Source organism: Molothrus aeneus, chromosome 2 (assembly GCF_037042795.1).
Source record: "Molothrus aeneus isolate 106 chromosome 2, BPBGC_Maene_1.0, whole genome shotgun sequence".
In the NCBI taxonomy this organism is placed as follows: Eukaryota; Metazoa; Chordata; class Aves; order Passeriformes; family Icteridae; genus Molothrus; species Molothrus aeneus.
Genome location: NC_089647.1, coordinates 45,205,538 through 45,227,236, shown reverse-complemented (window position 1 = coordinate 45,227,236; position 21,699 = coordinate 45,205,538). Strand labels below are relative to the sequence as shown.

At 35.5% G+C, this 21,699-nt stretch overlaps 1 protein-coding gene across 3 annotated transcripts in view; it reads right to left on the bottom strand.

The window, feature by feature from the left end:
• The window catches only part of SGCG (sarcoglycan gamma), a 105,995-nt gene that overhangs the window by 18,447 nt on the left and 65,849 nt on the right, over window positions 1–21,699 (bottom strand). For all 3 annotated transcript variants that reach the window (XM_066544824.1, XM_066544826.1, XM_066544825.1), the window contains 3 exons: window positions 19,490–19,577; window positions 9,107–9,226; window positions 3,724–3,796 (listed from right to left, as the gene is read on the bottom strand). In XM_066544824.1, coding sequence (XP_066400921.1) covers window positions 3,724–3,796; window positions 9,107–9,226; window positions 19,490–19,577 — 281 coding nt within the window. The remainder of the gene's footprint in view (window positions 1–3,723; window positions 3,797–9,106; window positions 9,227–19,489; window positions 19,578–21,699) is intronic.

The window sequence follows — 21,699 nt, the reverse complement described above, 5'->3', positions numbered from 1 at the left end:
AGGAGACCTGACTGAGTCAAGGTGCCAAATACATACCAAAGTCCAAGGCCTCACAAAGAGCCATGGAAAAGGATAAAAAATAGCTTGGCAGGAATAAAGAGCTGGATCATAGCAATCATTGACATATTTCTGTTCTCACTATGACAATTGGCTGTTTTCAACCAGGTGCCTCCTCAGTGGTATTTGTCAGGGAAGGATATTTCCTGGATATATCCAAACCTCCCTGGTGACTCTCAACATGTCTTTGAGATGTCTGTTGGATGCTTCTTACATGCAAGGCCCCGTTTTTAGGTGTCCACCTGGTCCTAAAGTCTTAACAAATTTTGTAAATGAAAACCGTGGATCTTACTTAGATATAGGAAGTCCATTAAAGGAATTAAAAGTAGGCAATGCTATTTTAAACTTAGGAAAGCTACAATCTTGAAATGTAGGTTTTGTTGTTTTAATTCTTCCTACTAGTTGGAAGTAAGTGCGAGCACATCTCTTTTTCTTTATGAGTGAGTCAAAAATTCTATCTTTTAGACTGAAAAGGACTCTATAATTTTCCTTCAATTTGCAAATGAAAAGACAGTCACTGACCACAGTATAATTGCACTGCTCTATCTCAATAAGTTAGCTATAAAAAGACACGTTTGTTCTAACACACACATCTCTTTGTTTCCAAAAAAGCAGTCTATCTTGAAATTCGGCATTTGGACAAGAAAGCCAGCAGAATGTGTAATTCAGAGGCCATTTGTGTCAGCTTTGTTTGAAATCCTACTCTAAATCTGAATGACAGAGAAAGAATGTGGCCCCCATTCATATGACACGAGCTGAAAAATTACGAGCATTAACAGCTTTCCAGTCATCTCCTTGAAACCTGCAACTCCATTTGTAGTGGATAGGGTTTCTCAAAACACTATTCCCCACATCTAATGCTTCAGACCATGGCATTTTGTAACACATTCATCCAGCATATCACATTCACATGGCATAGCACAACCGCTGAAGGAAAAACAAAGGAAAAATAGCAGAAGATTAATAGATGGTGAAAGTGTGGAGATAAGGCTGAAGGTAAGCAAATATATTATATTAACTATAACTCTGTGCTCACTACGCTAATCTGGAAAGGAAGCATCTTCAAATCTGAAATAGGAAAGTCATACCTAAAATTGCATTTTAAATGTTCATATTGAAGTACTTTTCAGTGGGTAGGTACCTGTATTTAACTGTGTGGAATGAAACAGAGTATTTGTGACGCATTATATAAATTTTTTTGGTAAATTTGTCTGAACTCCTTCACAACAGAATGCATGAATTTTGCTTATGCTGACATTTAAGGTTACCCTTGAAAGTAACCTTTTTCCAGCTTGACAAAATGGTCTTCTCTGCCTACGTCTTCATTTACCATCTGCACTGCAGACCAGTACATTTCCTTCTTAAACCTTCCCAGAATCCCTTCATGAAAAAATGAAATCATTGCCATCTCTGCTTTCAAACTTGACACTGATTATGAAAGAAAAAGAAAATAAATTAAAGGATTGAGGTATTCTGAACTTCTCTGGGTAAAGGCCTACCAGGAGAGGAGAGAAAAGAGGGATATTTTACAAGGGCATGTAGTGATAGAGCAAGGAGGAAAGATTTAGATTAGATACTGGGAAAAAATTCTTTGCTGTGAGGATAATAGGGCACTGGAATAGGATGCCCAGAGAAGCTGTGGATGGTGGAGGTGTCCAAGGCCAGGCTGGGTGGGACTCTGAGCAACTTGGTCTGGTGGGAGGTGCCCATGGCAGGAAGGGTTGGACCTTGATGATCTTTAAGGTTCCTTCCAGCCCAAGCTATTCTATGCTGGCACAAGTGCGTAGTGCATGCACTGCACAGCCTAATGCCCACAAAATCAGTTTTCTTAGGGTTAAGCTAACTCAGTTTCTAGCACAGGTGTTTAGCATCTCTGGATTCATGTCAAATACAGTCACAAGTGTGTCAGTGGCCATGTTGCTAGTTCCTTGACATCACAATAATTACTAGCAAACTTCTGTTAATTCTGGAGAAGTCTGTACTTCCCCCTACTTTAACTTAATCAAAGACAGAACTGAGTGGGATTTTATGTATTACATTTGAGCTCTGCTAACAAATAGCAGCATTCCAGATCAAAATAGTTGTTTATAGTTGACATGGTAAGAAACACTAAAGAGGTAAGCTGTGAGGTAAATTCATTCATGGAGGAGAACTTTAGGAACACTTTGAATTAAGCTCAGTGTTTTCCTTCCTACTGTTATCCTATTTGAAAAAGAGGCAGAAAAATTATACTAACAATAGTTGTATATAGTCAGGAACATTGCAACTGTTGTTAAACAAAAGTGCAAATAAGAACTTATAATGTAACAGTTTATAACTGATGTAGAATAAAACTATATTAACCCTATTAAAATATTAATTGATTTTGAATTTGAAGCAAGGTAACAACCATGGAAAATAATACATACATATCCAATCAAAATTTGCAGAGAGCTTCTTGATTTTGCAATTAAGAAATTTGATTTCCTACTTCACTGAAGTTGAGATAATCACAGAAAATGTCAAATTTACAACATAAAGAATCCACTTCCTACAAAACCAGACAATGTACGCTTAAAATGCAGAATATTGGTCAAAGTCTCTCACATCCAAATTCTACCGTAAGAGAAGAAACACATTTCTGAAAGTGGACATCAATATGTTAAAAATTATGCCTTGAAATCATACTGTCTTCAAATGCAAGCACAAGATAAAGTAAATCTTAAATATAAATGAGATAATCAAAATAATTATCTTAACAGTCTCTCTCTCATTTGTCGTTCTCAATTTGAAAATTCAATCAACAAGATACAGACAGTGTTTTTGAAAGCTTTCATCAGCCTCCACTACTCTCTAGTAGTTATCCCTATTAGAGAGGAAAACTAAAAAGAGAAATTATGACAAAGAAGTAGCAAACTGCCAAGGTATGAAAGGACAGAAATACAACTGTTAAAGACATCCTCTTTCATTTCTAACCTTTCTTTGAACTGGCATATAAATGAAAGATAACATGTTCATGAAGAGAATATAATTTGACTTTATTACCTCATCATAACCAGCACATTATAAACTAATTTGGGATACTCAAAATTAAATAGAATAATGCACAAAAAAAGCCTATCCTTGAATTAAGGAGCTCTGAAACATACAAAGTACTTAAGTATGATTTTCTCAGCCCAAACTGCTTTTTAGTAATTTTTAATGGATTTTTTCTTGATTTCACTTCTTTTCCCTATCGTCTCTGAGGTTGCCCCAACCAATTTTTAATTCTCTTAATACATTAGAGCTTCATGCATTTCCAAACTTTTCTTCTTGGTCTGCTATCTCAGATACTAGTTTTCAAAAACCTGAACCTAATTACAGGTTGATGACCTACCACAGACAAGCAACTTATATTGTAACTACGTAGAAAAAGTCATATTTCAAAGTCTTTCAAAACTGCAAAATAGAAGTTTACAGAAAATCTTTCCACAGGGGTTTTAAATATATTCGCCATCAGCAAAAACAATTCATAGTATAATTCAAAATTGCAGAACAATATATATGATTTTCCTTCAAAATAATAACTTGTCACAAAAACCAGAAAAAAAGTTATTAGCAATTCTGTGTTGAAAATCATGCATTCAAAAAATGTGAATATTTATAGCAAATAACATTTACTTCTTAGATTTATGTATAAATTCTTACCTAAGCTGTTTAAAAGCTTCTGCTTTCACAAGTGGTGTTTCTACAGAATGTTCAAAAAGTGCCCCTTCAGGCCCTGCAAAAAAAACCAAAAGATGAAAAACATTGTAATGTAATAGCTCAAATATAACATAAAAATAGCAAGAGTGGCTTTTTTAATATGGCCATTTCGATGTTGGACATCAAGAGAACACATGTTAAGAATTAAAAGACAATTGAAATACAGCTATGTTATTACCATTGCAGTATTGGTTGGACAAATACAATATAGAAGTAATGTAAATGTACAGCTTTAAATTATTAAAATAGTCTGAAGACAGATAAATTTTAAACTACTTACAGAAATAAAATAAATAAATAAGATTTATACAATGTAACTTTCAATACAGTTACTAGAGATAATTAAACCCATACAAAATCTTTGCAAATGCTACAATCCTAAATAATCATATTTATTTTAGACTGCTCCATGCATATCACAATTTCTGTCATATAGCTTCATCAAAGATTTTCCCCTATTTACAGGCAGACTTGCTGAATATGAAATGGTGTTTCTGCAAGCAAGATGTTAATAACAATGGGATCAGATAGTTTACACCTTGATATATGTGTAGTTTCATTCCAAAGAGGAAGAAACAGCGGGCACCCAGCCTCACCAGAAGCTTGCTCAGGTCTCTGTTGGACCTGAAAATCTTCCAAGGACCTCAATTTCTGCTCTCCTGAGTATTAGCATTATTTCAGTGTCACCAACCCGGTGACCACCTTCCACCTAAGCTCCACTAGGATCAGGAAATCAGCTGACGTAGGACAAAAGCCCCTCAGCAACAGAGTCAGCTCAAAAAAAGCAGCTGAACACCACCACCTACAGCAAGGGTGGAGCCTTTCAACTTCTGTTCCTTGGCTTTTTGAATGTACTCATCAAAAACTGGAGAGGTCTTAGGTTGAGAGATCTTCTCTGGCTTTGAGGATTCATATACCTGAGCACCCTGAGGTGAATATGTAGCAAGGCAATATATTTTAATAGTTAGGATATTAGTCAAGGTGGCTTGTCTGGCTGCTCTTTATGCCATTACCCTCTGGAAAGAATTCTGAGCTGTAGAAATCCCTGTGTTAGGGATTTGGGCTCTGTCTAGACAGAGAATGGCAATGGAGGATTAAAAAGTATGGCGTAGATGGTATATATGTGGTATTAGATTGTATTAAATGTGGTATAAAGGGAAAAAGAGAATTAAAAATTGGTTGGGGCAACCTCAGAGAGCATGGTAAAAAGAAAAGTGAAATCAAGAAAAAACATTAAAATTAATACATTGCTGAGACAACTGATAGGAAGACTGTCTCTTCATGAGGATTGCAGGAAAATTCTCAGGATGTCCTGAGAAGGCATAAAATGTGCCACTTTTTGAAAAGAGTTTTAGCTGAAATCCTGATTTCCTAGAATGAAATCTCCTTGGATGGAAGAGAAGAACACAAGAATTACTATATTAAATCACTTCACCACTTTGAGGAATCATTGATTTACTAAGCTTGAATTTAAATTTTATTTAGCTGTTGATGCTCTTATAAATTTAAATAGATTAATTTTTCTGTAAATTACAAACTGGCATGAATATAATACTGGAAAATGTAAAATTTATTAATTCAAACAGAGCATTAACCTTGCTTCATTAACATTTCAGTTCACGTTCATTAACATTAAGAATATTCTGCAGCTTAAGGAATTAAAAATGTTTATCAGAAAATGCTAATTTGATACAACTAAGATATTTTGCAGGGATATACTGATACGTCAAAAGTGCAGATGTGGCACCTGGGGACAAGATTTAGTGGTAGACTTAGCAGTGTTGGGTTAATGGTTCAGCTTGGTGATCTCAAGAGTTCTTTTCCCATATAAATGATTCTATGATCCCATGATTCTATAAAGCAAGGAAGTGGTTACAGAGATAGTATCAGTTTCATGGAAATAGGGGCTAATGGAAGAAAGAGAACAGGAAACATCAGTGTTAATGTTCTGGGCACTGGCCAGATGGTGCAAAATGGAATGAAAAGGCTTATTTCTATATTCTAGAGCTGTCACCTCTAAGCACAAATAAAACCTTGACTTTAATGTGAGTAAAACTTCTTCATCAAACAGCATTAAGTTTTAATAGTATGCCACTAAAAGAAAAAAATCTCAGGGCAACCTTTTTTGGAAAATGGTCCTAAATTGATTTTCTGTCTTCATTTCCTAGTTTAACTGTGATATGACTATTACTATATTTACTATTTTTTAGGCTACTGTTTATTAAGATATTGTAATTTATTCCTAAAATACACAAGAACAAGATACTAATTTTCTCCATGACAGGATTGAAGCCAGCAAGATTCATTAACACCCCACGCACCCTATCAAGCAAGGACCATTTGCCTTCTCAAAGCCTAACAGAATGTTTACTCATACCCTCAAATTGCCTCCTACTTAACTTACCTTCTGAGCAGAAGTGTTTAAATTAAACACTCACTGTCACATTGCACTTCAGCATTAGCTACGCAAACTGAAATCCTTTGCACAGAACAGTGCAAATACTCCAGGGGATTTTTATAAAAGACAAACAAGCAGAAGGGCAAGTGGTAAACTGGAGAAAGGGTGACAGAAATATGCTTCTCCATAAAAAAACTGATCCTCTCTGCCCTGCCAGCTTTCCTGTAAGGAAAAAAAGCGTAGGTGTGGCACCTGGGGATGTGATTTAGAGGTGAACATAGCAGTGTTAGGTTTATGGCGGGATGTTAGAGATCTTCTCTAACCTTTAAAATTCTATGTTTCTATGAGCCTGCCATGACGACTTTATAGAACCAGTCAATACAGTTACAAGGTGGTTTCACTGTCACCAGTGCCAGCTGAATGTACAAAACCTTCCCAGAACAAAACACAGATGTTCAGTACTGCCACAGCAACATAATAAATGCCTGCAAAATACAGGTCCTTACTGAAATAATATTGAAGAGGATGCAGTTTTTGTCCATGCTCCTTCAGGAGCAGTAATTTTCACAAAGGGCTAAACTCAGCTTCAGTTTCATATACACTGAGATGTGTCTGTGATGTAGATGTCACAGATGAGCCAAAGGCAGTGTTTCTTTGCCTCCTCCTATGTCCTTACTGTCATCTGGGACACCCTTGTGTGGCCTGCTGGCCTCCAGCTGCCACAATCACAGGAAGCATCTCCTTGAGATAAAGTGATACCATGTGGTGTCTCACACAGCCCAGGGTGTTTCACATGCAGCTGGATGCTAATGTTTGAGCATGTGAGCTCAGCCTCTATCCACTCTCCTCCAAGGGAGATGACAAGCCCCGGAGCCCTCCCCAAAGGGGAGAAGAGCATTTGGTGGGCACAAGAGCTCTGCCCGGGGCTGGTGCCGGCATCTCTCTGTGCTCCAGGGAAGTGTGACCACCCAGACCTGCCAGTGACCCGGTGGGGTATCGGAGGCACGTTCCTGGTTAAGGCTTTGCCCAGGCATTTGCTCTTCTTTGATTTGCACTGTTCTATTCTACACAGGGGCCAGAGAATGTCTGATTGAAATAGTATTAGTTGAAACATACTAATTGTAGGAAAATGACAGATGTTGGGTTGGACTATATTACTCTTAGACATTTACCTTTGTCTTGAAATATCATAAATCATACACATTTGCTCTCTGCTATATTATATTTTAGTTGAAAACTGTCAGGTTTTCTAAACATCATTACTGAGCTTTTCATCATTCACATAAATAAGGAGAAGTAAAATCAAATAGTTCGCTACACTGTACATAAAAAACTGCAAAATGTTCTTTGTGTATTTTAAGCCAAGGATTATCTGTTTTTTATGGTATGAACTTTTCAAAATTTATTTCACATTGATCTTATTCTCTATCTAAGATGTTTAAAAATAGTCTCAGTATATATTAGTGTTACTAATTTATCATTCATGCTAATAGTATCATTAAAATCACAATAATTTCTCCTTCATGCTAATAGTATCATTTAAATCACAATTTTAATAAATTAATTTGAAGCAAAGTAGGCATGAATCTCCTCTCACTTACATTAATTTTACACTGAAATAACCTCACTGACTAATGTATTTGCTTTTGAATTTTACTACAGTGTAAAAAAAAAACCAGGCAATGTGTCTTAGTACAATATCTGCTGAAGTAAATAATTATTAATGCACTGTAAAGATTAATATTGGATGAGTGAGTCATTAATATTAGCATAACAATTTCAACTCGTGTATGAATGATTTTTACTTACTTTGAGCAGAGACAGACCTTTTCCAAATCAGTTAACAATTATGCAGTTTTTCATATCTTTGTTAAACACGCTTTTCTATTAAAGTTTAGCATCCCTTGGGCAAACAATAATTATTTGATATGGTTTCCTGGTTAAACAAAGTTGTAATTTCAATTAGGTTAAAAAGTAAAAAACCTTATGATAAGACCCTCTGGCGTAAACAAAATTTATTAACACAATTATTATAACTTAACTTTGGCTTTGAAACACTAATTGTATAGTTACTACCATATTTATAGTTTTGACAGTGAAATAATATGAATCTATTCATTGAAATGAAGACCTCAAGATTCCAGAGGACCAGTAATTAGGGAAGGCCAAACATGACAGTTGCAATCAGGTAAAAAAATATTAAAAACTTAATTGAAAAGAAATTACAGAATAATTTCAATATTTCCTTTGATGGATTCTTCTGCTCAAAAAGAGAAATCACACCTTGATGTATCTATTTTAACACCACCTAGAAAATGAAGGTTGACTTTATCAGGTTGTATGAAAGGAAGTAGCTTTTCATGTGATAACTTTGACATATTACTTTGTAAATGAGTACTTCAGTGATTTGAAGAAACAGCCTAAGACAAACTTTTCTCTTGACAGGTGACATTTAAGATATACTACAAATATCTTCCTGTGACATATGTGCTACTCACAGAACAGAAATACAGTAGCTTTCACTTTGAAAGATAAAACCGTATAAAAATATCAGAGAGATATTTCTCTCCCCTAAAGTTTTTACAGATCAGACTCATTACTACTCAGAATGGAATATCTAGAACTTTTTCAGCTTCAGACAGTGTGCACTGGAAACATTAAATAATTCATAAAAAGATGGACCACTACAGTTCCAGCTATTAACGGCTTTAAAATAAAACACACACATATTTACACATTTTATATATATATACACATATATATAAATTTCTTGCTGATTAGAAAAAGGTCAGATTATCTTCATATTTCTGTTTCCTAATGAGGTAAAACAAGAACTTGCATTCACACATAATAACATGTTTAAAAATGCCATTCTTATTGTGCCTTTCATATAAGTGTTATCTGAGCATTTTTTAAACCATTACAAACCTGTGACTCGCAGCTTATCTGTGCCAATTACAACTTCATTTTCATCCACTGTAAAAAGTGGCTTTCCATCCTTTGAGTTGATCTGAAATTGTTGACTGTGGAATTCTACCATTTTAGGACCTGCAAAACACAGTAGAATAATGGAATAATTTCATCATTTTTCTTCAATTTCATATATAAATTAATAATTTTAATTGGTGTGTTAACAATGTAGTGACTCATTTAAGTACACTGAAGGGCATGAAGCACTCAGATATTCTAAGGATAGTGAACTTTTAAGTTCTGAAATTGTTTAAGTCTATTTACATGATATAATTTGTTGTTCAAAACCATGTCTTGGAGTCTTCCTTTGTAGTTGGGTTTCCAGGGAATCTAGAAAATCCCACACAAATTGATCCAGACTAACATTTATGTCCTTGGTGTTGAAACTGCTTTGATCAAATGAATCTATCTTTTCTTTTTCTTTTTTCTTTCTTTTTTTTTGTTTTGAAACAGAAACTAATTATCAAAGTCTTTGCAGCATCATCCCTTTTCATTAGGGAGACTCAAATGCTTTAAAATAACAAACATCCCATGTAAGAGCAGGACCTCAGCTCTTCCTAACACATGCCAGTTTGGCTCCACTTATCTAACAAATGCTACTGATCATGTTCTTATGGGTTTCAAGAAACTAAGAGAATATTTGCAATTGATTCTGGTACTCCAAAAATGAAAATAATATGAGCAAGAGAGTCTGTGCATACTTCCAGATCCTAAATTCACTAAAACATCCTGTTCTACAGTATTGGCTTGGTAAGCAGATAAAAATCAAACCATTAATATCCCTGTTCTAACAATCTGATCAATTAAAATTCACACCACATTGAACCTGAATATCTATTACATAGAGTTGTCATCATAAATCTATATTCAGAATTAAAATTACAGAGAATGGTCAAAGCAGTTAAGACTCCTTTTCAGCAATTTTTAATAAATTTATTTCACAGACTATCCACAGGACTGAGAGGCACTGAACTGCTTCCTTCCCATTAAAAACCTGTTTTCCCATGTCTGCTCCCATAAATGTTAAATATATTTCAGGTAGTAATTCTCAAAAGAAATGGGATTTTTTTTTTTTAGCTCTTATGTTAAAGGGGCATTAAATACATGCAGGCATTTCACAAAATCTGGTTGGTAGCTGGTATGAGAGAAGCACACCATGAGGCTCCATACATATTGCTTATTGCTTCACTCAGCAGATGTAAAACATTGATTTTAACTGTCCACCAAACACAAAGAAAGAGTTAGAGAAGCCATAATGTCCTAAACGAGGGCAACAATTTCAAGAATACTGATTCTACCTGAAAATAATGAGGATAGAGGGCTGAGCTCTGCATTATGTTATGCTCTGCGGCAAATGTGCACCCAAACACAGCCTTATGGACCCCAATATGGCTCTTCTCTAAAGCTGTTCTGAAGCCCAAGACTTTATTTCTGAGAAGTATGTTGCAAAAAGTGAGATCAGAAAATATCTTTGTCAAGAGAAAAGACCTTAAACAGTATTTTTAAAAAAATTTTTACAGCAAAAGAAACAGTTCTGGGTAAGTGAGGCAGGGATGGATCCCTGTCAATGGTTTCCTAGAGAATCTTGGTTAAGGTTTTATTAAGGTCCCTTCCAACCTGAGCCATTTTATGGTTTAGTGATTGATTGTTCCTGTTTGTGCCCAGCAACAATAATGAAACTGGCCTTTTATGTAGTGCAGCTAGATCCTTGGCGTTTTCAAACAAATCAAAGGCCTGAGTAAAATGGATATTATCAACTTTACCAGTGCTCCAGGGGTTGGTCCCTCATCCTTCCCATTCATCCAACCCCATGATTTTAAAAGCTAGCTTAATTAAGGAAAAACTCTGCAGGTGGTGTGAGAGCACTTACTGAACATTTTGTATGTTCCAAAGGTACTTCAACTTGTCTCTCTTTGGAACTCCAACTCATGGCTGTGCCCATGCTGGATTTACATTCAGACTGTTTGATCCTGGACCTTGCACACTTGAATAAATCTTTAAGAAGAATCTTTAGGTCCATAGTTTTCTTAACACAAGTGCCCCACTAATGTGAGACAAGGACTGTCCTATAGATAATCTTCAATATCAGAGAATGGTATGAATAATAATTGATGTATTTTGAATCTTAAGAAGGAATGTTAGGGTAAACAAAATTCAAGCATATGTTTTATTCATGCTAGAGATGAGATATCTCAGGGTTTCAAAAAGAAATAATAGACTTTTACATAAATGGGAAAAAGTTTATGTAATGAAAAGGAGCAACTGATTTCTCTTAATGGTATTCCACAATACACACAAACTAGCTATATTGCAATAACACTAACTGTATCATAATCCCAGTGAGATTCATTTTCAACTCACAAACAGCAGCCAAACTCAGTATCTGAAAGTGTAATCTACTAATGCCTAAATGTGTTTCGTTTACCACTCTAGCGTATTAACTACATATAAATCAACTAATACTATATAATCATATTTGCTGATAAAATCCTATGATTAAAAATGCAACCTGACTGAATGCAGGTTATAGACAATATTTGTTTTCTGCTTGCTGTGAGATGTGTCACACGAATTTCCAGGTCAATGGGTTATTCTTGCTAATCAGGCTGATTATTGCCTATTGTTTCTGTGTGTTTCCTCCTTTAATGTGCAGTCCTGAAGCAGTCCTTGTAAGTGATCTTCACATCACATACTCTTGACACTGAGGATGCTGCTTTAAATGGTGAACTTTTTTTTACCAAAAAGAAACTGACATGCTGCTAAACAGTCTTCATTTTCATTTGTCCTCACTCTTTACTTCCTTAGAGACTTTCCGGAGAAGGAAGCTCTTGTTTAGTGACTCCATTTCAGTTGAAAAGTGTTTTAATAAACTGTCTTCTACTGCTATACAATCTTTGAATTCCAGGCCAATACAAATATAGATGTACCAGACAGCAAAGGATCTTCTGTCAAAAACAGGGCCAGCCATAAAATAAATATCTGCAAATGCTTAATGCCAATGAAATCTGAAGAGTCTGAAATTTGAAGAGTCTGCCTACATGTTACCAGCAGGCAGACTCTTCAAATAGTTCTGCCAAATACTAAGCATTTTTAGTGTCTTTAGATCTTTCAGAAGAAAAGGCTTTCCAACATTGGATTTACTTCTATCATTAAGTAATTTAATATCTTTTATTTTCTTGCTCTCTTTTCTTATCTGCCATTTCTAATTAACCTATGGCTGTCAGCTGCTCTGTATGTTTTGCTCTTCTCCTACCACCTAGAATCATTGAAGTATTGGGTATAAACCAAAATCCAGACTGTTCTTTGATATTCCTATGCAATTTCCTTTTCCAGTTAATTTTTATTAAACTAAAGCACCTTACTTAAAATAAGATCTCATTAAAAGTGTATTAAAAATGTAATACTCCTACAGATTCAGTTCTCATTCCAAGTATGATAGAATACAAGACCAATAAATGTAAAGTCCTTACTTTCAGAAACATAAAGTTAGGTATATTTTCATATGGAAAGGTATGGTATTTCATTAGAACAAAGGTATTACTTCAGGGAATGTGCACATTGCACATACACATTTTCTGTCTGTAACATACATCTCTCATAGGTTTGAACAACAGCTCTAATACATTAATAGAACACTTGCTGCTCCTGTTTCCCCTTTTTCTCTCAGTTCTCCTTTTATGCAATGGATGAAACAATTATGTCCTCCAGATCAAAGCAGAAGTGCCTTACTGTCACCACTGTTTACATTTTGTTGTGATCTGTGATTGAACACAGGTCTAGAGATCTTAAAAAATTGGTAACCTTTTCTCACAGGCTTAATGAATCCAAATTTTGTTGCATGAAGAACTTCACAGGAAAAGCTGAAATATACAGTCCTCAGACATATAAGGTGAAAAGGAAAATACTAAAGGAGATGAGGCATGATAATATGAAACCCTGTATGCAGAGAGAATAGCTGATCTCTCATTCCCAAGTGAGTACTTTATTGTCTGTATAATGGATATTCTTCTTCCTCTTTTCCTTTTTCTTTTTAAAAAAAAAGAAATCCATGAGTGTATTTTCATAAGGTCAACTCATGCACTGTGTTTCAGCAGTATTCTAAGCCTACCTACTGGATCTGGGCAGAGGACAGTGTGAGAGGATCAGCTGAACAGATGGAGCATGATTCATTTCACAACATTCATTTCACAACTGCTGTCTAGTACCATTATACATTCTTTTGTGTTCTCTGCCTGGCCTTCAGCTTATTTCAGATGTCCTAGAGTGTCTAGGATTTCTATATCAGACCAGAAAGTCTGACATGGGGTCTGTATGCAATGTGAGCCCTTCCAGCATGTCAGGTGAAGACTGGGCAAGATGGAATCACAGAAGAATGCAAGCCAGAAGTCACCTCTCTATGTCCTAACTCCTAACTACAGCAGGGTCAGCTCAGTTGGAAGTTAGATAAAGGTGCTCAGGGTCTTGTCCAGATGAAGTTTTAATATCTCTGAGGAAGGGGATTTATCAGACTCCCTGAGCAATCTGTTCCCATGGTTAACCATGGAACAGTGGTGAGTCTCACCCACCCCTTCTATCCAGTTGCATTTTGCCTCTCTGCAAACCATGACCATTGCCTTTTGTCCTTTTGCTGTGCACCTCAAGTCTGGATTCATGCTAGTGATTGGACAGCAGGAAATGGCCTCAACCAAGAGAGCTTCAGGTTTGATATTAGGAAAAAGTTTCTCCACTAAAAGAGTGGTTAAACCTAGGAACAAGCTACCCAGGGAAGTGGGTTCAGAAATGTTGAAAAAATGAGTAGATGTGGCACTTTCTGATATGCTTTAGTTAGCATGGTGGTATTTGGTCAAAGGTTGGACTTGACCTTGGAGGTCTTTTTCAACTTTAATGATTCTGTGATTTACTTTGTCTCTAGCCCTCCTAGTATCAGGTGCCCATTAGAAGTTCTCCTTAAGCCTTCTCTTCTTGCAGGTTAAACAAACACAATCTCTTCAGACTCTTACACTTCATGTGCTTCCACTCCCTGGCCATCTGAGCAGTTCCCTGGATGGCTCGCAGCTCCATCCCACTGGAGAGGGTCTACAGTATTCCAGCTGCAGCCTCCGCCTCCCACAGGAGGGATGGTGCAGCCCAGTGTGCTCCTAGTGGTCATTGCCACAAGGCTACACTGCAGGTACATGTTCAAGCTGTCCATCAGGATTGGGGGTGTCTTCTGCACACCTGCTGCACAAAGACAGGGGTGTGGCTCCTCCTTTGGGCAGTAGCTGCCATCAAGGTTGAAAACTGCTGTTGCATTTGAAGTGACTAGGATTTTAGATATACTTAATTATCCAAATTCTATCTTAGATTATAGTCTCAGTAAATTTCAGCTACTTTAAGCTGACCTTTACGAATTCATCTAGCATTAGCCACTGCCAAAAATTCAATTATTTTTGGTGCAGAAACTATCCTCATCTTTAGCAGTAACTATTACTTTCCAATTACCACCCAATTACTTATGTTAATGATTGTTGTACCACTGAAAACAAAGTATATTTGGGATTAGAAATTTATTGAAATTGTTAAAATTGAGAAGGTTATAAAATCTTTAATATTTCCCCTTTTTTCACTTATTTTGAATTATTTCCTCCCATTGGAATAAAGAGACAATGAAGCTACTCAGATGAGTAATTGCTCTCTGATGAGAGACAAGTACCCCCAAATGGTTATTTTCCAAATAAAAAATGGCTTCCCAAATACTAGTGGGTTTTTTCTAGAGCCCAACTCTGTAGAATTATGTCGTCTTCTAGACTAAGTGAGAAGAAAAGTGACAGCACAGGATTCAAGTCCCCTGGGCCAGGTTAAATTTTCCCTTAATGTGATGCTGTCCTGTTTAACAAGTTGGCAATGCACTTTATCATAGAATCATAGAATGGTCTGTGTTGGAAGGGACTTTAATGAATGTGTAGTTTCAACCCCCTGAAATGGGAAGGAGCACCTTCCACTAGATCAGGTTTCTCAAAGCTCCATCCAAGCCTGGCCTTGAACATTTCCAGGGATGGAGCAGCTACAGTTTCTCTGGGCATGCTGTTCAAGTGTCCCTCCACCCTCACATTAACTATCTGATTAACTCCTAGAGAATGTTTTAATTCTGGCTTAAGGCAGTCTGTCTGACTGTGAACATCATCGTGAATTTCTTCACAAAGATTACAATATCTGGGGACAGGGTGGTCATATCTTGCACATATAGAGTAAGTACCTTACTCTATATGGTATTTAGACCATCAATGGTGTTTTTTTTCAGAAGAGGATACTTTTCCTTTGAGGCTAAGTATTAAACTGCAGTTTGATTTGCTTAACTAGGTCTCATTTAAACATGTCTTGATTATTTCTCACTGTTTTCTGCTATTTGTTTTAATTCTTTTCAACATGATATACATTCAAATACTCAATGGTCTCAACAAAGACTAAAAGCATTTGCATTTAACGCATATTCTCTTAAAAAGGAGAATTGGTCAAAAGGTCTGTAAAATGTTTTAGCAGCCACCTGTCAATTCTCTAAAACTTATCCATCTAACTAAATTTTACTTTTACATAAACTAGCATATATGTCTTTATATGATCAGATTCACTGATAGCTAAAATTCTTATACTTTAGGAAGTAAACATTCCTACTTTAATTCCCTTTGAATAAATACTCTAAATTCTTGATCATAGAAATTCTTAATCACCTCAAAAATACTTCAGTGAATTTTGAGATTTATCCTTCAATTAATTGCTCCTATGTTGTATCTTCCTTTCTTATAGCCCAGCTGGACACCAATTAAAGTTGTGCAAATAATCATCTTGCAGACAAAGATCTTCAAGGAATACGGTCTGCCTTTTATCTTAGAGATAAGAAAACTTATTTGGACAAAAATGGGATTTTTAATGAAAGACTTCTGGGAAAAATAAAGAAGGAAAAGCTAAATGATTTTACAATGTCATTAAGTTTATGAAACTGGCTTCGGGGTTCTCCCTGTGAAAACAAGATCAAACTCTTCTTAGAGTCATCATGCTTCCTTAGCACTGTTTTCTTCCTCCTATGCCTCTAATGAAAAACTACCATCACTTGAAAAGAAATATTAAAATGCTGATAAGAAACCCCTACATGATTTGACTTTGGAAAGCAGTAGTTTTCTAAATGGCAATTATCAGTGCTAAAGCAATGCATGAGGTACTGACACTGATCTGTTTCCTCAGAATTTTGTTCCAGTCTGAAAAAAGAGATAGCACAAATATTCTCATTGTAACAGCTGTTCAGGTTAATGTTATAGTCTCTAAGCAGAATTTTGACTGTAATTCTGTTTTCACACTGCATAAGCCATTTTGACTTTCACCATATTTCCATGCTTTCTGAGTGAAGCTGATTTCATGCTTAACAATGCAGAACAGCTTCACAGTCCAACTATCTAAATAAATTCCTACAAGCTTTAGACACTTTAAACTGAACCCCTGACCTAAGCTACTGATGTTACTATTACTTGGTGTAAAAAATTGAACTAGGACGAGGATCAGCAACCCATTCTACTGGAATCTGCTCTCACAAAACTTTCATGACTTTGGAAACCTTTTTTCTTTTTTTAAAAAAGTTTTAATTTTTTTTTCCTAAATTTTCTCCTGAAAAAGACATATTACAAGGAGAATTTAGGATCTTCTGTAGGTTGAAACCTCCTTACATAATCCTTTAAAGCCAGATATCTTAAAAATCTGGTCCTACTTTTCAGCAGAGACAGTTGCAAACATGCTGCTCTTATTGACTTACTATCCATGACTGAACCAGAACTGCAAAAGCTGACTGTATTATTTTCATCTGCTGATAAGCTGTACATAGAAGTTTATGTTTACTTAGGTAAAACATAATTTACTATTTGATACCAATGTTGCTGTTAAAGATTTCATAATTCACTATATAGTCTAAATGCTTCTTTTATACATAATATATTTATCACCAATCAATATTGAAAAAGTTTGACAAATTTTTTGCACTAAGTTGATTTATTATTGCTCGGGATATAAAATCAAAAGTGCTGCATTGCTCTTTTATTCTAGGATTGAATAAGGCTTTGAAGTGGTTAAGAACAGAAATCTTGGAAATTGTAATTAGCACCTTTGTGGATTACCAAAGTAAGTTCTAGATATTTCAGTTTTGAAAGTTGATAAGCAAGCTGTAACAATGACATTTGAATTGTATGAATGATTTTAAGGAGAGGAGCTATTCTAATGAAAATATTTACTATCTGTTTTGTACACACTGTTGCCTTGCATATAAGCAACTCTCTCCACAACTTTCTTAATTCCCTATGACTATCAAGCCTGTACATTCCCAGAACTATGCTTTGCTTAGATTCCTTCCTTGCTGTCTGTTGGCCAACATCCTTCTGAGTCCCATTTCTCCTAGAAATATTAACAAAGCAATCACTTCCCTTAAATAAAATCTTATTTCCTTTTATGCCTTGTTTTGTTCCTGTTTGTTTATTTGTAAAAAGTAATTAAAACAAAATGGGTATTTTTGTCATCCAGGGAGCCACTGAAGTAAAAAAAAAAACGAGTAAAGAATGTAATTGGTCTTTTTTTTCTTTAATTATGGTCTCTATTATTTTGAAATTATTATTTCCCTGGCAAGCACTTCTTGAAGTATTTGCATTTAGTGAGACTTCTGAAAGCAGTGTAATTATGGGTCACAGTAAAAAACTTAACATCTACAGCATTTTGATTTAAAAAAACAATGTCCAAACAATTCCTCCAAGAGGTATTGCATGCAGATGAACTGAGAGGCATGTAGAAGCTTTAAAGCCAGAGTAATCATGCTGGAATTTGCTCACATTTTATGTCTTTTTTGTTTATCTGTGATTCATGAAGGAATGCATAATATGTGCCTATTATCTTCATAGGGGGTATTTCACAGAAACTCAAGTAAAGATTTATTTCACATCTCTCATGTGAGTTACTTCTGTTGAAGACTGGGTATTTAAATAATTCTTAGTAACTTATTAAATTCTTTTAACAGATCATTTGAATCACAATTTCCATGAATTAAAAGGTATTTTTGCTATAATCTTATGAGAGATGCTGTATTATATTGTCATCTCTGGAACAATTCCAAGCTTATCTGTAGGACCCCTTCACAATTGCAAGTAGTCCTATTTATAAGAGGACTAGAGTTTTAAGACACAATTCCAGCATATTGGCAATTGTGGAAGATATTAACTCTTTAGCAAAGGCTTGTGCATATAAAGGGAGTATGCCACACACTTATTTACCACACTCCTTTTGATAAATATTTAGAGGCATTTTCTTAAGACAAGTCATGCAGATCTTTATGATTGACAGAATTAAAAAAAGGGAATCTGAAAACATTTAAAGACTGAAGTGTGATTAATTGTATAATTATACATTTTCAAGGGGAATAACAGGCTCTTTTATATATTTTAAGTTTTTTTCCTTTTGTTTGAAAACAGTGAAGCTTGCAAAACATTATATGTATTGAAATGGTAATTCTTCAAACAGGAGTTGTCACAGAAGTTACACAGTCTCAACAGCATTGAAAAGTTGCTCCTCAATGCTCTGCTGGATCCCAATTTAGCAAACTACTTAAACATATCAGGTTAGGCTAGAGTTAAACGAGCAGGAATTTATGCTTTGCTGCCTGAGGACCTTATAAGAAATATGTTAATAACTTGCTACATTTTTCTCCAATGTCAAATAAAGGTTGAAAAATAGTAACAAAGCTAAGAAAAATTTTGTCATAGCTCACACATATTGTTGCCATTATTGCCTTTAAAATATGATTTAAAGAGTAAGGGGTCAGGTTATTTTTTCTGCCAAGATCTCTCACTTGTATCTGTCTAGATCTATTGATTTCCTGAGTAAACCGATGTATTTTACTGCTACCACAGAATGTAAAAGATATAAATATCTGAGTTTTGAACTTGAATTTTTTTAGGGTTTCTGCTTAAATGTATTAGTTTCTGGAATACTAGGAAATAAAGAGAGACTCCAGCCATGTTTACATGTTGAATTTTCTCAGAAACTGATTTGCAATTATCAATAGATATTTACACAAGGAAAAAGGGTAACTTCTGCAGAGACCTTTTTTGTGTAACTGCAATAGAGAAGTGCTTCAAATATTTAAAGAATTATTGCTTAACTGAGAAATTGAATATATACTGCTGCTTTTTACTAAGTGGCAGATGAACTATTCAAATATGACCATAATAATAATACATAATCATGTGTTTAGTGCTTTATATTATCAAATCTCTATCAAAACATTCATTACAATGTTTTCAAAGCAGTGGACAAGGAATAATCACTCAGACTTACCCACATTTAATCTGCCTGTGACTTCCCCATTTGAATTGCGAGCATTCACAGTCACATTGTGAGTAGACTGGAGAAGCAGTGATGAGTCCTGAAGTATGGAGAAAGAAAAAAATATGTTGGACAGTACAATTAGAATTGTGAACCATTTTCAAAGTTTAGTCTAGTGTTGGTATCAACTCAGTCACTGAAAGGTCTTTGCAGCTACAAAACTGTCCACAGGATCTCATCAAATAATGTGGGCAGATATTTCTGATTACTACAACTACATCAGATTTAAAGTAAGAAAAATAACTAAAGGGAATATGTCAGGTGAACAAAACCCGTGTTACTGGACCAATGAACATGGCGGCTAATATTTTATCTTTTAGAAAAGATGCTTTAGTACTAGATTCAGTACCTGTCAGTACATAACTGAGACTCCTAGAAGACAGCCATTTAATTGAGTGTGAGCACTCCACTTTGAGAATTCATACCATTGTACTAACTTGCTGAGAAACATGCATGTGCATTCTGCTTCCTCAATGGTCCATGCAATCTGTAGGCTGTGGCCTAATTTTGGCACCTGGCACTGACTCTCCAGGCAAGGAAGCTCTAACAGTGAGTGATGGAGAGAGTGGCAGGCTGACTAGATCAGTGCTGACTTTAACAGATGACATTTTCAGGGTAATCATAGTGGCCACTATCTTTACTTGACATTAAGTATCAGAAAATTATCTGGGTACACAAATCTTATCACTCATTTGGATCAGCAAACTATAAATACACTTGTAGACTTCAAAAAAAGGGGAGGAAGTTTTCTGCAGAACAGGTGTTTTCATACTAAAGCACACTTTGTCTCTGAAGGACAAGAACTCAGTAAGTAATAAGAAGTGCCCATGCAGATCTCAGTTGCCAAAGCATCAGGGAATACATGATGTGAAGAGAGTATCAGCAAGGTGCCTGCTTGTGACCTCAGTGGAGATACCCAGTCCTAAATAAATGAGTTTCTAACTACTGGAATATTATTAAAAGATCAGCCTCTTTCACAGATATGGCTTCTAGTTATTTTTCTGGACTCACCGGAGACCACATAGTACCTTGAAGGGCTAACCCCTGAAAATAACCCCAAGGCATGTTTTCATCTCGATTTAATGCTTGGAGTATGAGACAACCTGAGAGTTTTAAACACTTTTTACGTGATGAATTTTACTACAAACACTTCTTTAGTAACAAAACCACAAACCTGATTAAAAAGTAATGAAATAGAAGTAACACACAATTTGGACTCAAACCTACACATTTTTTAAAAGAAAACAAACAGTATCTTACAAGTAGGTAGAAAGGCTCTTTCAAAATAAGTCATTAAGTGACCAAAACAAATGAATCACACTTTATAAATTATATTGGGAAGACATAAAAGCTCACAGAATTAACACAAATAATGAAAAGTCTTGGGAAAAAAGTAAGCCATGTGTTAGAATGAACATTAATGGTAGTAAGTTAGTATGAAGTGGAAAAGGAAGGCCAACAAAGATTAGGGATTGGGTAAATATAGCACATTTAAGTACATCTGCTAAATGACCCACAGAGCTGGGCATCTTTATTACATTTATTTGATTGCCACTGGTTGATTTAAAAAATATTTTAGTAATTTGTGGTATCAAATAATAGTGTGAATAAACTGTACTCTAGACCTGCTGCTGCCACACATGTGGTTTTGACTAATTAAAATCTAGTAACATATTTAAAAATGCTCATCTTTTATCTTTCCATGAAGACGTTTTAGCAAAGGTGCAATGGTCTTGCCCACAGCTCTGCGTTGGGACTCATAATGAAGGCATAAACTTGTAATAGGCTCCAGAGACAATGCACAGCAAGTAGATTTTCTGCTACATATTTTCTTAGCACATTGGAGACCTCATTAGGTGAGAAAATCTGTTAGGAGACTGCAAGGAGAGAACTATTAAGGCAAGGGAGAAAGCTGCTTTGAAAGCTGAGAGGGGCTCAGTTCTCCAAGACAAACTTAGAAAAAGAAAGCTTAACAAATAAGTAATGTTATGAGAATAAACACATAAATGGCAACTCAGGAGACCAAGCTTCAGGCAATTAAGCCTTTAGAGAGTTCAAATATTTAAAAGAAGCAAGGATACAAACAAAAATCCTCTGATGAATTAGCAGTAGGCAGAGAGAAGCAGTAGCCTAAAGGCTCTAATTAATGCACGCTACTAATG